The 20,534-nt window shown below is 41.2% G+C and overlaps 1 protein-coding gene across 1 annotated transcript in view; it reads left to right on the forward strand.

Moving 5' to 3' along the window:
- loco (regulator of G protein signaling family member locomotion defects) overlaps positions 1–20,534 on the forward strand; it is a 131,510-nt gene that overhangs the window by 107,340 nt on the left and 3,636 nt on the right. Inside the window, exons 4-11 of the mRNA XM_073077547.1 lie at positions 13,493–13,585; positions 14,209–14,357; positions 14,935–15,124; positions 15,993–16,145; positions 17,379–17,504; positions 19,827–20,006; positions 20,165–20,404; positions 20,454–20,531. Coding sequence (XP_072933648.1) covers positions 13,493–13,585; positions 14,209–14,357; positions 14,935–15,124; positions 15,993–16,145; positions 17,379–17,504; positions 19,827–20,006; positions 20,165–20,404; positions 20,454–20,531 — 1,209 coding nt within the window. The remainder of the gene's footprint in view (positions 1–13,492; positions 13,586–14,208; positions 14,358–14,934; positions 15,125–15,992; positions 16,146–17,378; positions 17,505–19,826; positions 20,007–20,164; positions 20,405–20,453; positions 20,532–20,534) is intronic.

Genomic DNA, 20,534 nt, shown 5'->3' on the forward strand with positions numbered 1-20,534 from the left:
CTCAGATGGGCATGTGGCCCATTGTCGGCGCATGCGTACATACGATGCGCCAACCTGGCCACAAACCTGTCCACGGTCGGAACCTTGAGGTCGCGCTCCAACACGTCGTTCCGAACATAGCGGCCCGCCCCCACGATCGTTCTCAGGGCCTGGCTCTGCACGGAACGGATACGCTTGCGATTGGACTCTGACACCAGAGCGTACCATGCTGGTGCCGCGTAAGTTAGGCGTGATCGGACGTACAACTTGTACACCCTTAGTTTGGTGCGGGTCGGTAGATGGGATGCCAGCACTGGTCGGAGCATCGCTCGTGCAGCACGGGCCTGTCGGATCGCGTGGTCCACCTGGGGCTTCATGTGCAGCGAGCGATCAATGTGACATCCCAAGTACCTAACTGTGGGCTGCCAAGCTACTTCCCGATCACGGAAACGTAGCGGCGGCGGCATAGTACGCCTGCGGCTGAAAAGTGTCGCGACCGTCTTACCGACGTTGACGGCCATACGCCACTTGTCCAGCCACTCTGGGAGCAGGTCCAGCAAGCGCTGCATCCTGCGTGTTGCTAGCACAGGATCACGAGAGGACGCGAAGTACGCGCTGTCGTCCGCGAACAACGCGAGTTCCACGTCCCTTTCCCATTCCTCGAGGTGACCTTCGAGGGTGGGAATGTCGTTTGTGTAGAGTGCGTAGAGTAGTGGCGAGAGGCAGCTGCCTTGCGGCACGCCCGCACGTATTGGGCGGGGGTCTGAGGCGACGTTCTCTACCGATACATAGAACTTCCGCCCATCTAAGAACGACGCTATTAACCGCACCAGCAAAGCCGGCACGGGCGACTCCAACAACTTAAAAACGAGACCAGGATGCCATACGCGGTCGAACGCCTTCTCGATATCGAGAAAGACGCCGACCGTGTGTCGTCCGTAGTTGGCCTCGCTTGTAAGGTGGTGGATCACCCGTGTGAGCTGAAGCGTAGTCGAGTGACCGGCGCGGAAGCCGAACTGCTCGTCCCTTAAAACAAGTGACGGTTGCAGTCGCTTCAGCGCCAGCCTCTCGAACAGCTTCGCTATGGTGGGCAATAGCGTGATGGGACGGTAGCTAGCCGGGAGACGGCGGTCTTTCCCCGGCTTCGGGAGAACTATCACCTTCCCCAACTTCCAGATGGAAGGGAAGTAGCCCGTGCGAAGTATGCCGTTGAAGAGCCTAGTCATAGTGACTAGAGCTCCTCTTGGCAGCATTGCCAACGCCATATTCGGCACACCATCGGGGCCTGGCGCCTTGCGCTTCGGTAGGCGCAAGGCGACCTTCCGCGTCTCCGAGGGGGAGATGAACTCCAAGCCCTGGGGTGGCGGTGTCGGACGCCCGAGGAAGTCCTCTACCCACGCCTCCACGATCTCGTGGTGTTCGGCGACGGCGGCGGATGCGGGATGAGGAGAGAATTGCTCTTCTAGATGCTCCGCATGGATCTCCGCCCTGTCCTTTGGTGCGTAGCACCGCCTGCCCGCCCCATTTAGAAGTGGGCAGACGGGTGCTTTGGCTCGGGTGAGCTGCCTGCTGAGATGAAAGAGTGAGGTCTCGTGTTCGCCAGCCTGGTCGACTCTCGCCTCCCAGGTGGCTCCACGGTACTCCGCCATCTCAGCAGTCAACTCCTCCGCCACGGCATTGAGGTCACGCTTGACCCGGGGGCAGCGGGTGCGCGCCCATAGACGGCGTAATAAACGTTTGTATGCCAGTTTCCTCTCCAGGTGGGCTGGGAGCCGCGCGCGTCTGTGCGTCTTCGGTGTGAGGGTGGTTGCTGCGTCCAGCGCCTCCCGGACTGAAGCCGAGAAGGCGCTGGCCGCCGCTTCCACCCCCTCCGGCGTGTGCAGCGAATGGGTGAGTTTAACGCCACCCATGGTGGCTTGAAAAGCTCCCCAGTCCACCCTTCGAGACTGGCGCTGGAATGCCACTGAATCGGCCCCTAGGCCAAGCGTGATGAGTATGGGGAGGTGCTGAGTGTCCAGATCATACAGCACCTCCACATGGACGGGACAACGGAGACCCCTGTGGAGCACTATGTCCAGGACATCGGGACGATGGGACTCGTCCGAGGGAATGTGCGTGGGTGATTCTGGCCCAATCACCTCGTAGCCATTCGCCTCAGAGTCTTCGTACAGCTTGCGTCCCACCTGGTTGGCGATTCTGGATCCCCAAGCCTTGATGCAGTATACATGTTTGTAGTATACATATTTAATTGTATCAGGCGTTACTTTGCGGAAATCCATGCTATTAAGTTAAGATTAAAATTACTTCGCAACAATCCGCTACAAATATGTATGATGGTATATATTTTAAACCATGCAGTAGACATATTTGTAGCGGATTGTTGCGAAGTAGTTTTAACCTTAACGAAATATATTTGTCTATATTTTATGCGTTGATTCCTTTGGGGTTAATTGTATTTTGAAATCATATCAGGTGTTTGTATTTACACAAATAAATTATTTATAATGCAACCTGCTTTCAATTACAATATGTTATATATCAGATCATATAACTAATGTAAACATATCAATAAAAGGAATGTTTAATCCTATCGTAAACACTTATCGATAGACCAATGTAATCACATACCTATTCATGCCTTACAACTAGAGATGGGCAAAACACCCGGTTTAAACCCAGTACTGGGTACTTGGGTCATGAAAATAGTAAATACCCGAATAAAAACCCATTTTCGGGTTTAAACCCTATTTCTTTCCCAACGACCGGGTAAAAACCGGGTTTATTCCCGATGGGTTTAAACACTCTGCCCATCTCTACTTACAACATAAGTGTTGTGCTTATATTTAAGTTCTAGATTTAAGGGTGTGCTAAGACAAGTGTGAAGTAACACTTAACTGAGCATTCCAACATCTCAATAATCAATCTATCCATTATTTACCTGTCAAGGATCGAATTTTGTATAGATTAAATATTAATTACGGGTGACAATAGATTGTCGTTATTCGATGTTTGGTTGATTGATCATAACGGGCCTTAGTTGTTACCAAGTTTCAGGAAAAATATTTTAATTATTTTTATATTTTTTTCTTTTAAATTCCAAAGTTATCCATCCTTCAAAATGAGGTCGAATTCATTAGCGAATGTTATCATAGCAGCATAGTTCGGGTTTGCGTAAATTTTTAGTTAATTGCCGTGTTATCGACTATGACGTCAGCGGTCGATTACCTGTCGTCTGCCCCTCTATGAACAATAACAAGTTAGCGATAACACCTTTCTAGGTCGTTTTACCTGTTTTACCAGTAGAGGTTATGTCTATGACCCACAGAGGTTCCCAGGTACTATCCCCGACCCGAAGTAAATGTTTAAGGTTTTGTGCTGTCTGGGTGTTTTTTCCGCTTGTTTTCTTGACACCCACTATGGGACACATTTTGAAAGGGGGAGGCCGGAGCTTTCTTTAAACAATAATTTAGATAGTATATTTCACAACATATTGTACATAATAAACATTGATATAAATATAGAAGTAATTATTTGATTAAGTTACCTCTGTAACATTATTAAATATATCGTTATACATTGTTATGTGATATATAAGACATCATTAAATATTAAACTTAAAAACACTTATCTAAATCTATAAATCCAAGTTATCAAATGCTACAACAATAGTAAATCTTTTTTCATCAACTATGCGATTAAATGTATCATTTCATCTTTACTTAGAAATCGTTTAAAAATAGGTATTTAACGGAAATGGTCCATAAATTCCCTCTATCTAACTGTATTGCTTAAAAGAACAAACACCATACATTAAAACAATATGATAGCCTACTTTTATCATACTAATAAAAATTCTATGATAGATAAATTATCTTATAACCCGAATTACATAAACAATAACTCTTTCATCGTGCCGTCAATAAAATCTTAAAATTCTCAATTGCCGTTATAAAGATAAAGGAATATTACAAAAGAAAAGAAATATGGTACATCGTAACCACAAACCTTAATAGAAGATAAAATTGGATATCTCAAGCAATTGGTAATCTTAATCTTTAAATATTTATTGTGGAAATTAAAATGTCATTGTTTATAAAAGATAACGTTTGGTTAATCGGAGTTTAATTAATTAATTAAAGTGTTTATTTGTATAATTACAATATGTTTTGACGTTAAGCAGAGCTATAGTTTAAATTTCAATCATAGTTGTAGCATTTATTATTTATACCTACTCGTAATACAGACGTAGTAAATGAGCATCTAGTCCACAAAGAAGTAACTTTGCACACGAATTCTCCACAAAAGTAGCGGCGAAAGATACTCCATAAAGAAACGAAACACTTTGCGAAGCGGTGGTAAATTATATTAACGTTCAAAAAGAGCTCTATATTAATTAATTGTGAATAAATTACATTTGAATTTGAACTTGTTGGTGGTGGTAGCCAATCTTGGCGCCTGCCGCCCATGGCCATCTGTAATCAATCCTTGGATCTAAACCTGATGTTGTCGACGTTGGCATTACTACTCAATGTGATGAGCTACGTGCTCGTATACTACTTCTTGTAGAAAAAGTATATCCAATGAATAAATATTTTCCTTCGGGAAGTTGGTTAAAAAATAAAGTTCTATTTTTAGTTTATCCATTCCATTTTATCTATGATATGTTATAATTTCTAACTAATCGTAGTGACCAGTCATAGATAAGTAAATACCACGGGTGTAATAAAGCAAATAGTTGTTTAGTAGTGCGGGCTGGGCGGATAAGAGGTTTTACAGCGGTTTCAGGCCGTGGGCGGGCACGCTGCCTTCGCGTGATATATAGGGCTGCCATAAAGATTAGAAACAAAAAAAACTATTTTTGCCTTAATGTATCTGTGTTATATATATACGGGTATATACATACATTCATTGATCGTCTCAGACACGGGGTGGTGCAGACAAATGATGTAAATAAAACCTTAAACGCAGGTTTATTTTGTTTTAAAGATTGATAATGTTGGGGATGCGAGGCTTTCTTTGTACTTAGGGGTAGACACACATATAGCCTTAACTAAGATAGAATTTATTTTGAATTAATTGCAAAAAGACACAGTGAACCAAATCTTAAATTATGAAAATTATAGAAAAGGTCAGTAGCAAATGCGATGATGCTACGAGTACTTCTGAAGAGTAAAATAACGTTATACGTCCTAAATTCAGCGTGATATTTACGAGTATATATGTTATCAGTGCGATACCAGTTTCACATTTTCTCAAGAACTTGAGATAAAAAGTACCTATATAAAAACGCTCTTAGATATATATGTAAAGTTGTGTAAATTCCAAGTCAATCCATCTACTAGTTTTTGAGGATTGCAGATACAAACAAACGCAAATTTATATATATAAAAAAAAGGTAAAAGCCTACTACATCCGGAGCCCTAACGCGAGCTGATAACACGCTGATAACGTAATTAATGAGATGACACCTGCCGCCATTGCAAAGAGACCGACGTTAATACAATAGAACAGAAAAACCAGTCAGTCTTAACGTGGCACTCACCCGGGGTGCACGTGTCTTAGCGCTTGCTCAATATCACCTTGTAAGTCGAAATTACTAGCGGATATCGTTTTAAAATATTCAAGAATTTTAACAGGGTTTTAATTAAAATTTGTGGAACTTTTCGTACTTGGTAAAGACTTGTGTTGATCGTTACAAATTAATCGTAGGTTACTCTACTTTGCTCGGTTTGGTGTTAACTTTGTTACGGTGGAAAGTTTACTTAAAAAAAATACAGAAATCGATTTGTTGAAGGTACTGTTGAAATATATAATAATAGACCATAAACTTAGTGCTTAGTGTTAACGAAATATTCTTGTAAGTTACAAAGTAAATGCAGAACAGTTGAGTCAAGTTTTTCAAAGTCTTTTGACTATAATTTCGGTGGTGACGATTGGAAAGTGATGTAACGTTGGCGGTGAGAAATGCCTACAGTCGTCATCGAAAGGCTCCTGGCAAGGTTGTCGTGGATCGTAAGTTTGTTTTACATTCATTATTATTTATGTACACGTATCTTGCAAAAGCCTATCGATACACATATCTGTTACACACTCGAATGCGACTTTTGAGCCTAGATAGTGTATTGAAAGGTTAAAATGGCCTTAGCCTCTAGGGTTTCAAGCCTTCAAGCGTCTCTTGACAGTAGGGTCAATTTTAGAATATTAAAAATCAATACGTTTTTTAGATTATATACGTAGGAAATAGATAATAACGTTAAGGTATGTCTTAATTTATTCATTACAACTAACATTACTGTAATACATAAGGGATTGCTAGTGTTTTTCTTTTTATATAAAAGGTAAATAGTAAAGGTACATACGGTTAAGTTTTTGTGTCACCGTAACCCATAGAAGGTAATAATGAAATCCAAATTGGATTGAAGGCAACTCTAAGATCAACCACAGATGCTTCGTGTCTTTTACCCCACCAAACATAGTAGCACTCAACACTGCTGTGACAAGTCAAAAATTAGGATGCCTGTAGAATATAAAGAAAAGAGTTTTATTCATTAAAACTTTGGAGATATTTGTGCGGTTTTAAATATCCGATGTTAGCGCCGGAAAGGCCCAGGAAGAGTTTACCGCCTCAAATTTTGAAGATATTACCTGCTTTTAATATGCTTCGTCATATTGCCGAAAATCCCATAACAGGAAACTTATTCAATTTGCGTCACTGCTGTACATCACATCTTTAATATTAATTTACATTTATCCTTTCGATTACGCTGCCAAATTGTTATTAATGGAAAACTTAATAATAACTGACCGCATAGTACATAAACACGAGAAAAAACAAGTAATTCCAATTAAAGTACCTCGTGAAGAAATATGGGGACAGAATAACAATTGAATCACTTTATTTTGTTTATAAGTATTAATCAGCGTGTGACTGTTAGTTGCAATATTAAGCATTGTTGCAATTTAACCACACATTACCATTTATATTTCAAAAGTTGGTATATCAATTATATAATACATAGTGGGTATATCAATATTAAAGGAACCCTTTGTGGTTCGACTCCGGCGGCACCACCGCCACACCTATTTCTACCTAATAACATCAGTGTTAAGCGCTGCTGTGTTCCGTTTTGAAGGGTGTGGTAAGGGAGACATACTTTTCCGAGACATTCCAGCTTAGTCCTCAGGGGTAGCAGCGCATCTGTGGCCGACCTCAGGTAGGTATATCTAATCCTATCTGGGGTTGATTACAGATGTCAATGGGCGGCAGTAGCCACTTACCATCAGGTGGACTGCATGCTCGTCTGCTACTCCCATATTATAAAAAAAAAAGGTTGAATTATTATTAAGGTCCCCCTTAAGGTTTTTAGTGTAACGTACGTTAGTTAAGTGTACGTCTGTGAGTGTAACCTTTTGTGGGAAATTAATTTACGTGTCATTCTTCCTATTCGATTGGTCACTGCGTAAGGAGATGCTTTGGTAAATCTACTGGAACGTTTTCATACTTCCCTTGGGTCCCATTCACGCATGTTTGTGGCAAGTAGCTCCCAGTCCTCAGTACGTTTATTACGATGCCTTCTAATCTTGTCAACTATCACCGACCAACCAATTTCAACTTCAACAGATTGCCTGTCCAGAATCTTCCCTGAGGATAATTGTGTAAAAGTATAAGTGCCGTTAACACACGTCATCACCATATTACTATCCCACTGTTGGGCATTCACTGACCATTGCCCGGCCGCCCCACTGCAAGTGCAGATTAGTAGACATGAAACACACCATTGGGAAGATTTTTTTGGCATGCAGGTTTCCTCACAATATTTTCTTTCACTGTTTAAGTGTTGATTTTGAAAATAAAAATGAAATATCGAACCTCTGACATCCCGATTGGGCAGCCGAGTTTAAAATCTATCTAACTAGGCTATCACTGTTTTTGCCTTAGCATGCACAAGGTCAAAATACCTAGATCCAGAATCGATTGCTAATCTTCCACAAAAGTTATTCATTTTGTAAAGTAACTTTTCCACCTGCACCAGGATGAAACGAACGCCAAACCCGGAAGGAGACGCAATTCGCGAGATCTCATTCGCGATGCGAAATACAGCCAAATATAAACATCCTGGGTTCCGAGTAATATGACTTTACTTTTTTCTTGGCGCTGATAATTCGTTCAAACAATATCATATTTGTATGTGCTATCGTACCTGTCATCTAGAACTATTGTTCTTACAAACACAAAAAAATAATCGAATATCAAACGTATATCTTTTCAATAGAACACAACATCGAATGTAAGTCCATTGGCCTTACAAAGCACTACCATATGTGATGAACAATCGCAGTCCAGCCATTCATGTTAACATTCCTGGAGCGTGGACTTGTATGGACCTTATTGTGTACGTCATAGGGCCGTTTGGAGGTTGCGTGCTAGCTGGACGCGGGCCAGAAGCAACAAGCATGATGGTTGCCTCCTGTTCAGAACCAATTGCGTCAAGGATGCCGTGTAAGGTGGGAGCGGGAGCGGACGGTTCTGACTGAGCGGAGTCTCAATAAATGACTTGGATTAAACGAACTTATAGTTCATCTAATGTGTGGCGATGGTAGAACTTTACCTCAATCACCTAGTAGAAAAGTTATTGCAACAAACAAATTTGTAGTGCATCTGATATAAAGTGGTGATGATGACAAAAATGTAGCTCTGTTACTTAATAGCAAACGAATATGCAATCCACTTGATGTGAAGTGCTAGGCAATTTGGACCACATCTAATGAGGAAAACAAGTTTTAAACAATACAAACTGTGAAGTATTATCGCTTTTAATTTATGTATTATGATGTCTAATCCTGGAATAACACATCTGTCATTGGATTCAGATAGGATATTATATCTAAAAGAAAAAGGCTGAAATGTTTACGAAGGTTAAAATATTTGTGCCTTGCCAATTTATAATAAGAATTCGAACATTCGTAACACTTCATATCACAAGCAGCAAAATTAGAGAGGCATTCAGTTATATCACATAACGCTCATATCAGTTATAACCGATGGCAGTCGATTATTGGAGCAAGGTCAAGGTTGCGCCCACACGTCCCACATATTCGACACACTTTAGATAGCGGACATCAAACGATTGGAGGATCAAACGGTGGATTCGGTACGCGTGAACCCTTCGCGAAATATTTTCGGAATCACATAAACGATGAAAGAGATTTTAGGTCATGTTTGATTTCATTTGGCTGGATAAGTACAGTATTTGGGTTATGTGGGTCGCAATGCTTTGACTTCTGATTGAGTTTCTGATCTACTTAGATTTGAGGACAGGTGGCCTTGGACTGCATCGGCTCTTGATGGTTTGTACACCCAAACACAAAGATATCGGTTTTGGAGTGTGATTAGTGTCGAATTTCTCAAACTAAGTTAACAATTTCATTTTGCCTTCGGCTTATATTATGTGGTAATGAATTATCTTGATGGACTATCTTGTGTCGTAAATTATCCTCTCTGTGCAAATTCGGCTCGAAGTTTTAGCTAGTATTTTTTTTCCCGCACCTTCCAGCATTATCTAAGGTTGTATGTTAGTAGAAGTAATTGCGTTGTGGGTATTTTGGCCTTATGGTAGTGGTGTTATGTTAATTTAAAGCATAGCTATAATTTCAGGTGTTCCAATTGAGTCCAAAAGATTCGCATTTTTTTAACGACTTTGAGGACTTATCAGAATCCGATCATAGGCGCGACGTTTTATGACTCGTCATCAATCATCATCATTTTTCCTGATTATATAGGAAAATCGGCACAAATAAAGTTAAATCCAGACCAAAATTAGTTCTAATTCCGCTACTTCCCGCAACTCGCGCCGAATCCCGCCGGAAACTGGACAGTTTATTCGCTGTGATTGTCATTGTAATTTAACGTTGTGTCGCCAGCGGGGACGCTGCGTTTCGGTTCGCATTCCGCTGCCGGCAGTCGGTACAAGTGCATTCGTTCCTGCACTTCGAGAATGTTCTAGAACGTTCTGGAGGAATTTCTATACGAATTCGTTGACTATAGCGTTTTGTTATTGTGCGTGGTTAGGTTTAAGGTGTAGAATTTTGCTTAGGAGTTTCGCTGGATTTGGAAAAGATTTTCGTCGATATCGGATATGAACATTTTTAATTGAGGAAATATGAAAAACAAGTAATGAGTACACGCGTATGTTAATTGTGTTTTAAATAGAATTGATGACAAATTCTTCCTGTAACCGACGTCATACGTACATACCTAGCGAGTTACGCGTATAGCACGTATCCAGTTTGTTAGTGTTGTTTGGTGTTGTTGTCGTTTGGACAGCATTTTTGTGTCTGTGCTCTCAGAAAAATGGTTGTATGGTACGTCACCGACTGGAAAGTTGAGGTAAAATGTATTTTTTATTATAATAAATATATTTTATATCACGGCGTGCGTAAATTGACGTTTTACGCACGCTTCGCGTGCGCAAAACCCCCATTTCCGACCCCCGTAATATAAAATTTTATACAACACGCGGACGAAAAATGTTTTTCTGACTCGTGTGATTGCAGTCCTCGCCTGCGGCTCGGCCTGCAAACTCACACTTGTCAGAAAAAAATTTTTCGTCCTCGTATTGTAATGTACTATTATAGCACTCTGTGACCTAAACCCGCATTTTAGCCACGCATTTCTGTGTCTAAAGTAGTCGATTTTTACACCGTACGAATATTAATACCCTCACAGTTGTAAAAAATAAACATAGCTATGAACATTTCATACTTTTAAATGCCATTTAAAAATTAAAAGTGAGTAATGAGTATTTTGTTTAAAGCTATAATTATGTTAATATTTTATTTTGGACGTATTTATAAATGTTTTTACCATTGTGTATATACTAAGCAATAGCATCACTATAATACTAACTGTTGGGCTTTATCGAGTTTTATTGTTTGTTTTGACTGTGTATTTTCGCTACACACCATTATAGGAGATATTTAAATTAGGAATCATTATCAAAATTAGCTATAATACTACTCCAGTAGAATCTCGACTAAGCGACCTATTTGTTGTCCTATGTGTTGTATTTGTGGCATTCGGATTATCGAAAATTTGGATAATTAAGTTTATGAAGAAAAGCTATTTAAACCGATTTAGGAAGGTAATGTTTTTCATTTATTTATGTATTTTTCATTCTTTGGCAAACTCAAACGACTTCACTAATTTTGACATATGATGTGTCGTTGGATTCGTCTAAATTGTGGAGATAACATAGGCTATATTTTTAGCAATCGGGTTTTTGTTTTTAAAGTAACTTGTTAGTTGCAATTTGGCGACTTTCCGGAATTTAAATGCACATGTCACACAAAATGTTGCTGATTTGCAGGGTTATTACAAAGTTACTTGTTCACGTTTGTCAATCCGAATAATCGCGAATATTTATAACTGAGGTCCGGAATTCCGGATAATCGATTTTCTACCGTATCACTAGTATTAGTCATGTATTAGTACATTATGTGATTGCTTATCATATGTTTCTTTAATACGTTTGGGTGGAATTCCCATTATATAAGTCATTGGTCTAGACGCCTGTATGTAGCCTAAATGGCTTGATAGATTTCGACGTATGTGTGGTGTTAGATTTGTCTTTATCACTAGAGCAGAACGATTACTAAATTTTCTTCGAAAGACTTCTTCACATCAAATTTCAATGGTTGTGGTTGTGTCACATTTTTATTGCTTTTTTAATTCATAGTTTTTAGTTTCAATCATTTATAAGTTTCAAAATATTTATCATATTTTTTCATATTACTTTACAAGTAAAAGCGGGTTTATGTCACACGAGCTATAAAATAGTATACGATACTTGTGACATAAGTAGCCTATTATGTGCACGGCGTTTAGCACCCTCGCTGCGCTCGGGCGCTAACTTCACGCCGTGCAAAAATAGGCTACTTTGGCCACGCGTATCGTAATGTACTATGCACGCATGCCGTGCGTCTAGATATGATCTACACAAGCAGCATTAAGTAAGTACGTACATTTGACATGCCTCATTACGTACAGAGACAGACAGTATATTTATCAACTTGACGACAGACTGGTAGAAGCACATTTAAGGTCACAACATTAGCCACTTGTGACCACAAACTACTGTTGCGTCAATTGAGACTGCTTGAACAGATGGGCGTTGTTTTTGTCGTAATTTCGGTGGCTTTGTAAGGAAATATACGAGTTCAGTTCATTTTGCCCTATGTAGACTGAATAAATAACTTAGATTGTGGTGGAACTCTGTAGTCATGCAAAAGCACTACCGCTACATCCTTATAACATTGAAGAAGAAAATTATTTAAAACCATGTATCACGATTAAATATTGTTTTCATGCAAGTGACTGTAAGTCTTTATGAAAAATAAATATTTTAAACGTGAGCTTGCAGTTTGAGTTTATGTAGTCTCTGCCGCCCATGAACATCTATAACTAACGACATAGAACTACCAGGGATATGACGTCGACCACAGATGTGTTATTATAGTCCCCGCCAAACTGCAAGTCCGCTCTGAAGTTGTTGCGAGCAGTTGCAGTCATACAATATGCTATGGCGACGCGATTCATTTCTATATTCAGAGCGGACTAGCAGTTTTACGCAGACTATACCACTCCTATGTACTAAGATGATCGCTTCATATGTAATGTCATCCAAACACTTCCTTTTATGCAATAACTGCTTTGCTCTAGAAATAGGCGGTATTACTTACTTCCACGGTCGTATATCCTAGTGCTACGAGTACTATAATACCCTTCAGTACTTATAGTACGACTAGTCGTACGTAGGTCGTGAGATGTAAAGAGCATTTCCTCCAGACTAAATATTCCCACGATCCAACGCATCATTGTATGTATAACATAAAGTATACTATGTTGATATGAGTAATGAGTATGTTGGGACAGTTTCCGATTAAATGATTCATTGCATCGGAACTAACTAGGATTGATGAGTTGATGACCCCAATTGCACAGTGGTTATTATAAAGATTATTAGTTTCGGGTTGGACCATGCTTCTTATAATCTAGATTTACTCAGGGTCTAGATGTTAGCTTACCCAGAACTTGCTTTGAGTGTGCTCTTGGTATTTACTAACAACAACCAGTACTAATTATTTAAGTTCTTCATAGCTAAACACTTTCCGAAGCGAAGGTATTTGAATAATATTCAAAGAGACATCTAGAGGAATCATTTTAAATTATCATCATCATAGTATAAATACTCATAAAAATATTTTTAATTTTAAGTACCGTGTGTCAGTATGAGATTAAGGTACTAACGGTTACCCATCCAACTTCCGACTGCCGTGTGTCAGTGTGTCAGTGTGTCAGTATGAGTTTAAGGTACTAACGGTTACCCATCCAACTTCCGACTGCGTCCGATGTTCGGGAATTCTAAATAAATCTTGGGTCGCCGCCGTTTTATGTAGGTTTTGTTTGATCTTTTAATAAGACAATAGACTAAAGTGGTGCTCATTTTGTCCGCAGAGCGAACAGTCGTCGCCGTTCCGCCGCTGGACGACGGGGAGCGGCGCCGGCAGCTCCTACCGCCACCACGAGCACCGCAACATGTACAGTAAGGTGAGTGTCTACCTATCTAACTATTTGCCTACCACGATGATGGTTTCACTCCACGAAGATAATTTTATTTTATTTTTATTTTACTATTAAGATCTAATTAAGATTACAAGATTTCTATGGAAAAAATGATAAAGGGTTGACCTGAGTGTGTACGTGGGTCAAGTCTCAAAAGGAATTTAGTTTTTAGAAAAAATATTAGTAAAGTATTAGGCAATTACCTACATTTTGACCTAATCAGCAACCAGCAGGTTGAGAACACCAGAGTTAAATAAAATCTATAGAGTACTACTGAAGTGAATTCTGATGTGTTACTGAATTTACTGAAAAATATTAATATTACCTGGGTCCTCAACTTTCTTGTGCCCGATATTTACGATTTACTAATAAGACCGTGTGTTCTATTCCATCTCATTTTGAGAGGAGATCCGTTCCCAGCAGTGGGGCAGTAATGGGTTGATAAGGATTATGTTGTTTATTTATTTATTTATTTACTCTTTATTGACCATGTTAAAAATAATGTGGTGCAAAAGGCGGACTTAATGCTAAATAGCATTTTCTCTCAGTCAACCTGTGGAATGTGCAGAAAAATTAAATGAATTATATTATGTGTATGTTTGTTTCAGCAAATGAGCGAGGGCTCCGGGCCGGTGGGCGCGGGCGGCGGCGGCGTGGCGCGCTGGTCGCTCGGCCTCGAGCAGCTGCTGGCGGACCCCGCCGGCGCCGCCGCCTTCGCGCACTTCCTCGCCAAGGAGTTCGCCGCGGAGAACATACGGTGAGGCTACCACACCAGCGTCGTTGAATGAGGAGGTTGAGGGTGTAGAAAGGAGGTGGTTTCAAAACATCATTGATCCACTAAACTATTATTGTGGGTTTGTTGGCCTTTGGGAAAACATACTCGACAACAACGTTGTTGAATAAGAAGTTTGAGATGGTCGTGGTCGTAGCTTAAAATGGAGAAAGTTGTTTATTGTTGAAAGGTAGCTTGAAATATATGGTGCAGCTGAAGGTGGTAAAACACAACGGGCGATAGGGATTGCTTATCTTGGGAACAACCACTAATTGGCAACCTACAAGTACAAGAATCGCCTCAGTTGTGCTTGTGCTTACCGTTGTTGTGTTGCATTTCGCAACTTAGATTATTTAAACCAATTACCACGAAACTTGATATTTGTAATATTTAACTTTAAAAATGGTTATTAAGCAATATACTTTAACTGGCCATATTACCACTTATTCTACACAACCAAAATCCCATGTGACCTGACCCACGGGCGACACCAAGTACAATCTAGAAATTTAACTATTGAAAAAAAATCATTTAACATTAATTTTCTTCATTTACCGTTCAGATTCTGGTGGTCGTGCGAGCAGTACCGCACGTGCGAGGAGGACGGCGAGCGCGGCACCCTCGCGGCGGAGATCTGGCAGCGACACCTGGCGGAGGGCGCCGTGGAGCCTGTCAATGTGGACGCGGCGGCGAGGCGGGCGGCGGCGCTCCGGCTGCACCACCGACCACCGCCGCATGATCTGTTTAATCAGGTGAGTTGGATGGAAGCAGGGGTCAATGTAAACTGGGTATAATGAACGTTAACCAACAATGCTTGACCTGTGTAGTGAGCCGAGTTGTATGGAAGCAGGGATCAACATAAACTGGATGTTATGAACTAGAACCAACATTGCTTGACTTGTTTAATCAGCTGAGTTGCATGAAAGCAGGGCTCAATGTTACCTGTTTGGACGAGTTAACTTAGAACGAGGGTACAATTACTTGCTACTGGTAATGGATGTACATAGTTGCATAGCTCGCATCTGTATGACCTATTCTAGTTGCTTTGGACTGGGACGGAGGTCAACAGTCATTGCTTATGCAGTATGGACGTATTGCAGCTTCGACTGCAGCCGCATGGCGTGGGCGTGACGCGAATGGGCGTTATCTCTTACCGACCTCTGTTTGAGCTGTTTAATAAGAAAGTAATAAAAATACTTGTGGATGATAAAGAAGAGGTTGTTCTCCAAACTCGGTAGAATAATAAAAAATACTGTCTCACAATCTGTAAGACCACATGAATTATTACAATTATCGAAGACCCCTACCATATTTTAATGGAATGTGTGCAGAATAGTAACAAGCGGAAAAATGTAAATTTTAATTTTAATTTGATCGGATGCTGCAACAGCATGCTGGCGGACCCGACTTCTAATGATGCCAGAAAGCTTTATGGACTCATTAGACGTTAGATAACTTGAATTTGATTTGATTATAATTTGATTAATTTATTGCTTGGTTAAATGTATTAGAGTGTTTATAATCAGGGCGGCATGATCGCATGAGCGATAAAGCCTTTTTTCTGAATAAAAAAATATATATATTACAATTAATTTAATCTCATTTTACTTCCCCCCACAGGCCCAGAAGCAGATCTTCAACGTGATGAAGTTCGACAGCTACCCGCGCTTCCTGCGCTCGGGCGTACACGCTGAGTGTGCACGTGCGGACCTGAGGGGGTTGCCGCCCCCCTACCCCCCGCACACAGAGCAGGACGCCAACACACCCACTAAGGTACGTGCTACCCTCGATATATCGTGCTGTCTCGCTCACACAGGCACTTTAGAGTAGATCTTCAACGTGATGAAGTTCGACAGCTACCCCCGTATCTTAAGCTCGGGCGTGCACGCGCGTACGTTGAACTTTGTCCCTGTAGTAGCGGGACCAAAATAGAGCTACGGTATCCCCTGCCTGTCGTAAGAGGCGACTAAAAGGGGCTTCTGGGGTTGCGGGTGGCAAGAGTGGGAGCTCGAACCGCCCGGCCAGCGGCCCCGGGATGGACAGTGGTTTATGTGGTCGCACATCGCTGTAATCACCAGGGGATGTGAGAGAAGCGTAAATTGCTCCCCCCAGGGCGGAGTCCGATTGAAGGGCATCGCGTTAGGAGGACTCCGGTTGTGTTCCGTTGGAGACCCCGGAGTTCTTCACCAAACGCCTAGAACGGCCACCGGGAGCGTTTTATTGCGGTAAAAGTCCCACATAACCCGGCGTCACTCCCATGGCGTCAGGTACCCTTCGAAGGTTTCCCCCTCGTGAAAAAAAAAGATACGTTGAAGTTGGTGGTATAGACCGCGTAAAACTGCTAGTCTTCTTTGAACATAGAAATGAATCGCGTCGACATAGCAAATTGTATGACTACACCTGCTTGCAACAACTTCAGAGCGGACTAGCAGTTTGGCGCGGACTATAAAACCCTTTGTGATTCAACACCATGGACTGCATGCTCTGCTACTTGTATATTACAAAAAAGTGCTATCCTCTTTACCCTAACATAATTAAATATCATCTTGTTCTTAAAGAAAAAGTGAAGTCTTGAATCAAATTATGTTTTTCAATTATTTATCACTTGACGTCAGTGAATAAATGTTATTTTTATATAATATACCGAAGTTAAAATACCATCAAAAAAGCTGGGTTAAATTCTTGTTTAAGTAAACATGTACATGTAACAAGTAATGTAAATATAATAAATAGATAGATATATTCGAATTTACTATTTTTGTTTAAACTCATTATTTTCACAAAGAAATATAGATTTCATTATTATACCCTTTTCAAATATCAAAAAGTATAAATTTACTGTAGTGTATATCTAATACTTGAACCTAATGTAATGCACCTATAAATTGTGTCTCCAAAATATTAATAAATCAGTATCGATTGAGCATTCGAGATGGTTTGATTTCGATCCTCCCCTTACAACTTTACATTACATATTTTCTAATATCTACGATTCTTTACTTACAGTTAAAGAAGTCAGCATCGAACGCGTCGGAGCGAAGACGTAGTGGCGGTTCCCTACTACCCTGGAAGCTGCGGACCTCCTCCCGGGACCGGGACTCCGCGCAGGAGGAAACCCCCGTCATCACTGACGTGAGTATACAGATTATTATGTTAAGGTTGTCGAAAAACTAGGAATTATGAAAAGAGCGCGACAGAAGGATAGAGTGAGAGAAAGATAGGGAAACAGATGAGAAAAAAGGAAGATGACAGAGAACGAGAGCAACAAAAAGAAAGAAACATCACATTGAAAGCACTTATACGCAAAGCAGTAATTCGCTCACAAAAAATATTTTTTTATTCCTATCTGGCTCCCGCTTGACAAAAGATGCCGTCACATGTGTATATATAAAAAATCGCAGTTTTTTAATGTGATAATTTATCCTTTAAAGGAAGCACCATCCCCACACCTATTTGTGCAATTATGCAAGTGCAGCCACTTAAATAAGCTCTGCACTACTAAATTTTGTATTTGCCCCATGAATATGGATCTTAATAATTAAATTATAGTTTACAAAAATTCTGTGGGTGGTGTTGTAACCACCCACAGAATCTTTTTTAAACTCTAAACAACAGACCAGATAAAGATATTGCAACATAATTATCCGATATTTCAATATTATTAGCACAGGCTAAACTTAGTAAATGAAGTTGCACAGTCATTTGAACTAACTGTGCTAAGCCGCAGCACACCACAGGAACATAATGAGCTCGGCACACGTTTGCACAGCGCCGTGTTGATAACGCTGTGCAAATATGCTGTGCTGATGCTATATGCTAAATATATTGTGCAGATTGACAGTCTGACTCGGGATAATTGGAAAGAATTACAAATTATAACTTGTTGATATTGCTTATATCGTGGATAGTTTTTTTTTTATAATATAGAGGTAATAAACAAGCATACAGTCCACCTGATTGTGAGTGACTGCTGCCCATGGACATCTGTAATCAACTTCATGTAAGCTTTTCTAAGCTTACATGAAGTTGATTACATGCTATCTGAAGTTGGCCAGAGAACTATGCTAAGTACCTACATTACTTCCACATACTTCATAGCGGTACACAGCAACGCTTAACACTACTGTTACTAGGTAGAAATAAATGTGGCGGAGGTGCCACGGTGCAAAGGGTTCTACCACGTTTGAAAACCTTTCGTCGTCCCTTCACTGATCAATTATAGAGTCTACCACCACACCTATTTCACTTATATCAGCACTGTAAATCATTGTGAACTTTTAAATGGATAAGACTGTGACACTTTTACAAGACATTCGTAAAATTCCTATTTACATTACTATTTATAACTTTATATATAAAAGGAACATTCTAATATTGGCAAAGAAAATCTCAATCTCTCATCAAGATAGAAGGATCACGAACAAACATACAATGAAACACACACATAAACAAACACACGACGAAAACAAAGCCACTCCCCGTATTTGAAGCAATCTAAAAATTTTTCCCATTGATGTATGTTCTGTCAACATATCATTATCTACACATACGCGATGGAGGCTTGCTAAAGTAAATATTAGAGTGCGTTATCGTAATTTTCCGCCATTAATTACAACCTGACAGTGACATCGCTGACAGCGTCGATGTAATAACATAACGACGTGGCAGATAAATTTAGATATACTTAGTTTAATCTCAAGTTAAGCGATTATGTGCTATCTGGTTTATATTTAGAAAATGTTGAGGCTATTTTAAAGCGTTATTTATTGTTTAGAGATGATAAATATTATGCAATTATTTGTTGCATAATGTTTATGTGAGTTACAATATTGTTAGGTATAATATATTACAGTAAATCACTGATTGAACGTTTAGTTTAAGTCGGTGTGTTGAGAAGCAATATCGTGGATAGGTGCAAACTTACAATCTTGCTAGGGGTGAAAAATTCAAATATTACTTGGGACGCAAATTTCAAATCTTGTTAAGAGCACAAATATAAAATTTTGCTAGGGGTTGAACACAAAAAAATAGCTAGGGGCGCAAAATTTAGATTTAGCTAAGATTGCAAAATTCAAATCATGCCAGGGATCACAATCTTTTGATTTCGCCAAGGATGCAAGATTCAAATTTTGACAGAGTACGAAATTTAAATTATGTCAAAGTCGCCAACATGAAATCTTGCTTGAGGCGCAATTTTTTAATTTTTGCTAGGGGGCGCAAACTAAAATTCTTGCTAGGGCGCATATTTTTAAATTTGCACTGGATGTAAATTGAAAATTCTGTTAGGGACAAACAATAAATTTTGTCAGTAGCACAAATTTCAAATCTTGTCAGGGATACGAACATCAAATTATGTCACTTTTTAAAATACTATGACCTACGACGCTGATTGTTGGCGCCATCTATTAACGTCTTGCCCCAATTAGCATCTTAAATCTTGCATGTTTGTCGCAGGTGGTGAAGTCCGGTACGGGCGGTGCGGCGGCGCTGTGCCGGCTGGCGCTGCCGGACGGCGCCAGCACGGTGGTGGGGCTGCGCGCCGCCGAGCCCGTGCGCGCGCTGGTGGACCGCCTGCTGCTGCGCCGCAACCTGCGCTGCTCCGCCTACGACGTGCTGCTGCGGGACGCCGCGCAGGTGGGTACCGGGACACACTGGCAGCGCGCCTGACGCTGCAGTATGCTTTGATAATAAATTTGACAGCATACAAAATAAGCTTAAACCACTTTATTGTAATGTGTAAGCAAAGTATTGTAACAAGTTTATAAATGTATTTTTGTTTATTCCAGGGCGAGAATCGTTTAGTGGATGCGTCGTTACCGTCGACGGTGCTCGGCGGTCGCGAGGCGGCGGTGGAGCGGCGCTGCGTGGTGCGCGTGCAGCTGGGCACACGGGCGGTGTGCGTGCGCTGCCGGCCCGCGCGCCGCCTGCGCCACGTGCTGCGCCCCGTGCTGCAGCGCTACTGCGCCGCGCCCGCCGCGCCCCGCGCCGTGCTGCTCGACGCGCGCCCGCTGCACCCGGACACGCCCGTGCAGGTCAGTGCGCCCCGTGCCCGTGCGCCACGTGCTGCGCCCCGTGCTGCAGCGCTACTGCGCCGCGCCCGCCGCGCCCCGCGCCGTGCTGCTCGACGCGCGCCCGCTGCACCCGGACACGCCCGTGCAGGTC

The sequence above is a fragment of the Epargyreus clarus genome, unplaced genomic scaffold (genome assembly GCF_041222505.1).
Source record: "Epargyreus clarus isolate Ecla_fem2 unplaced genomic scaffold, WU_Ecla_fem_2.2 ptg000010l, whole genome shotgun sequence".
Classification (NCBI taxonomy): Eukaryota; Metazoa; Arthropoda; class Insecta; order Lepidoptera; family Hesperiidae; genus Epargyreus; species Epargyreus clarus.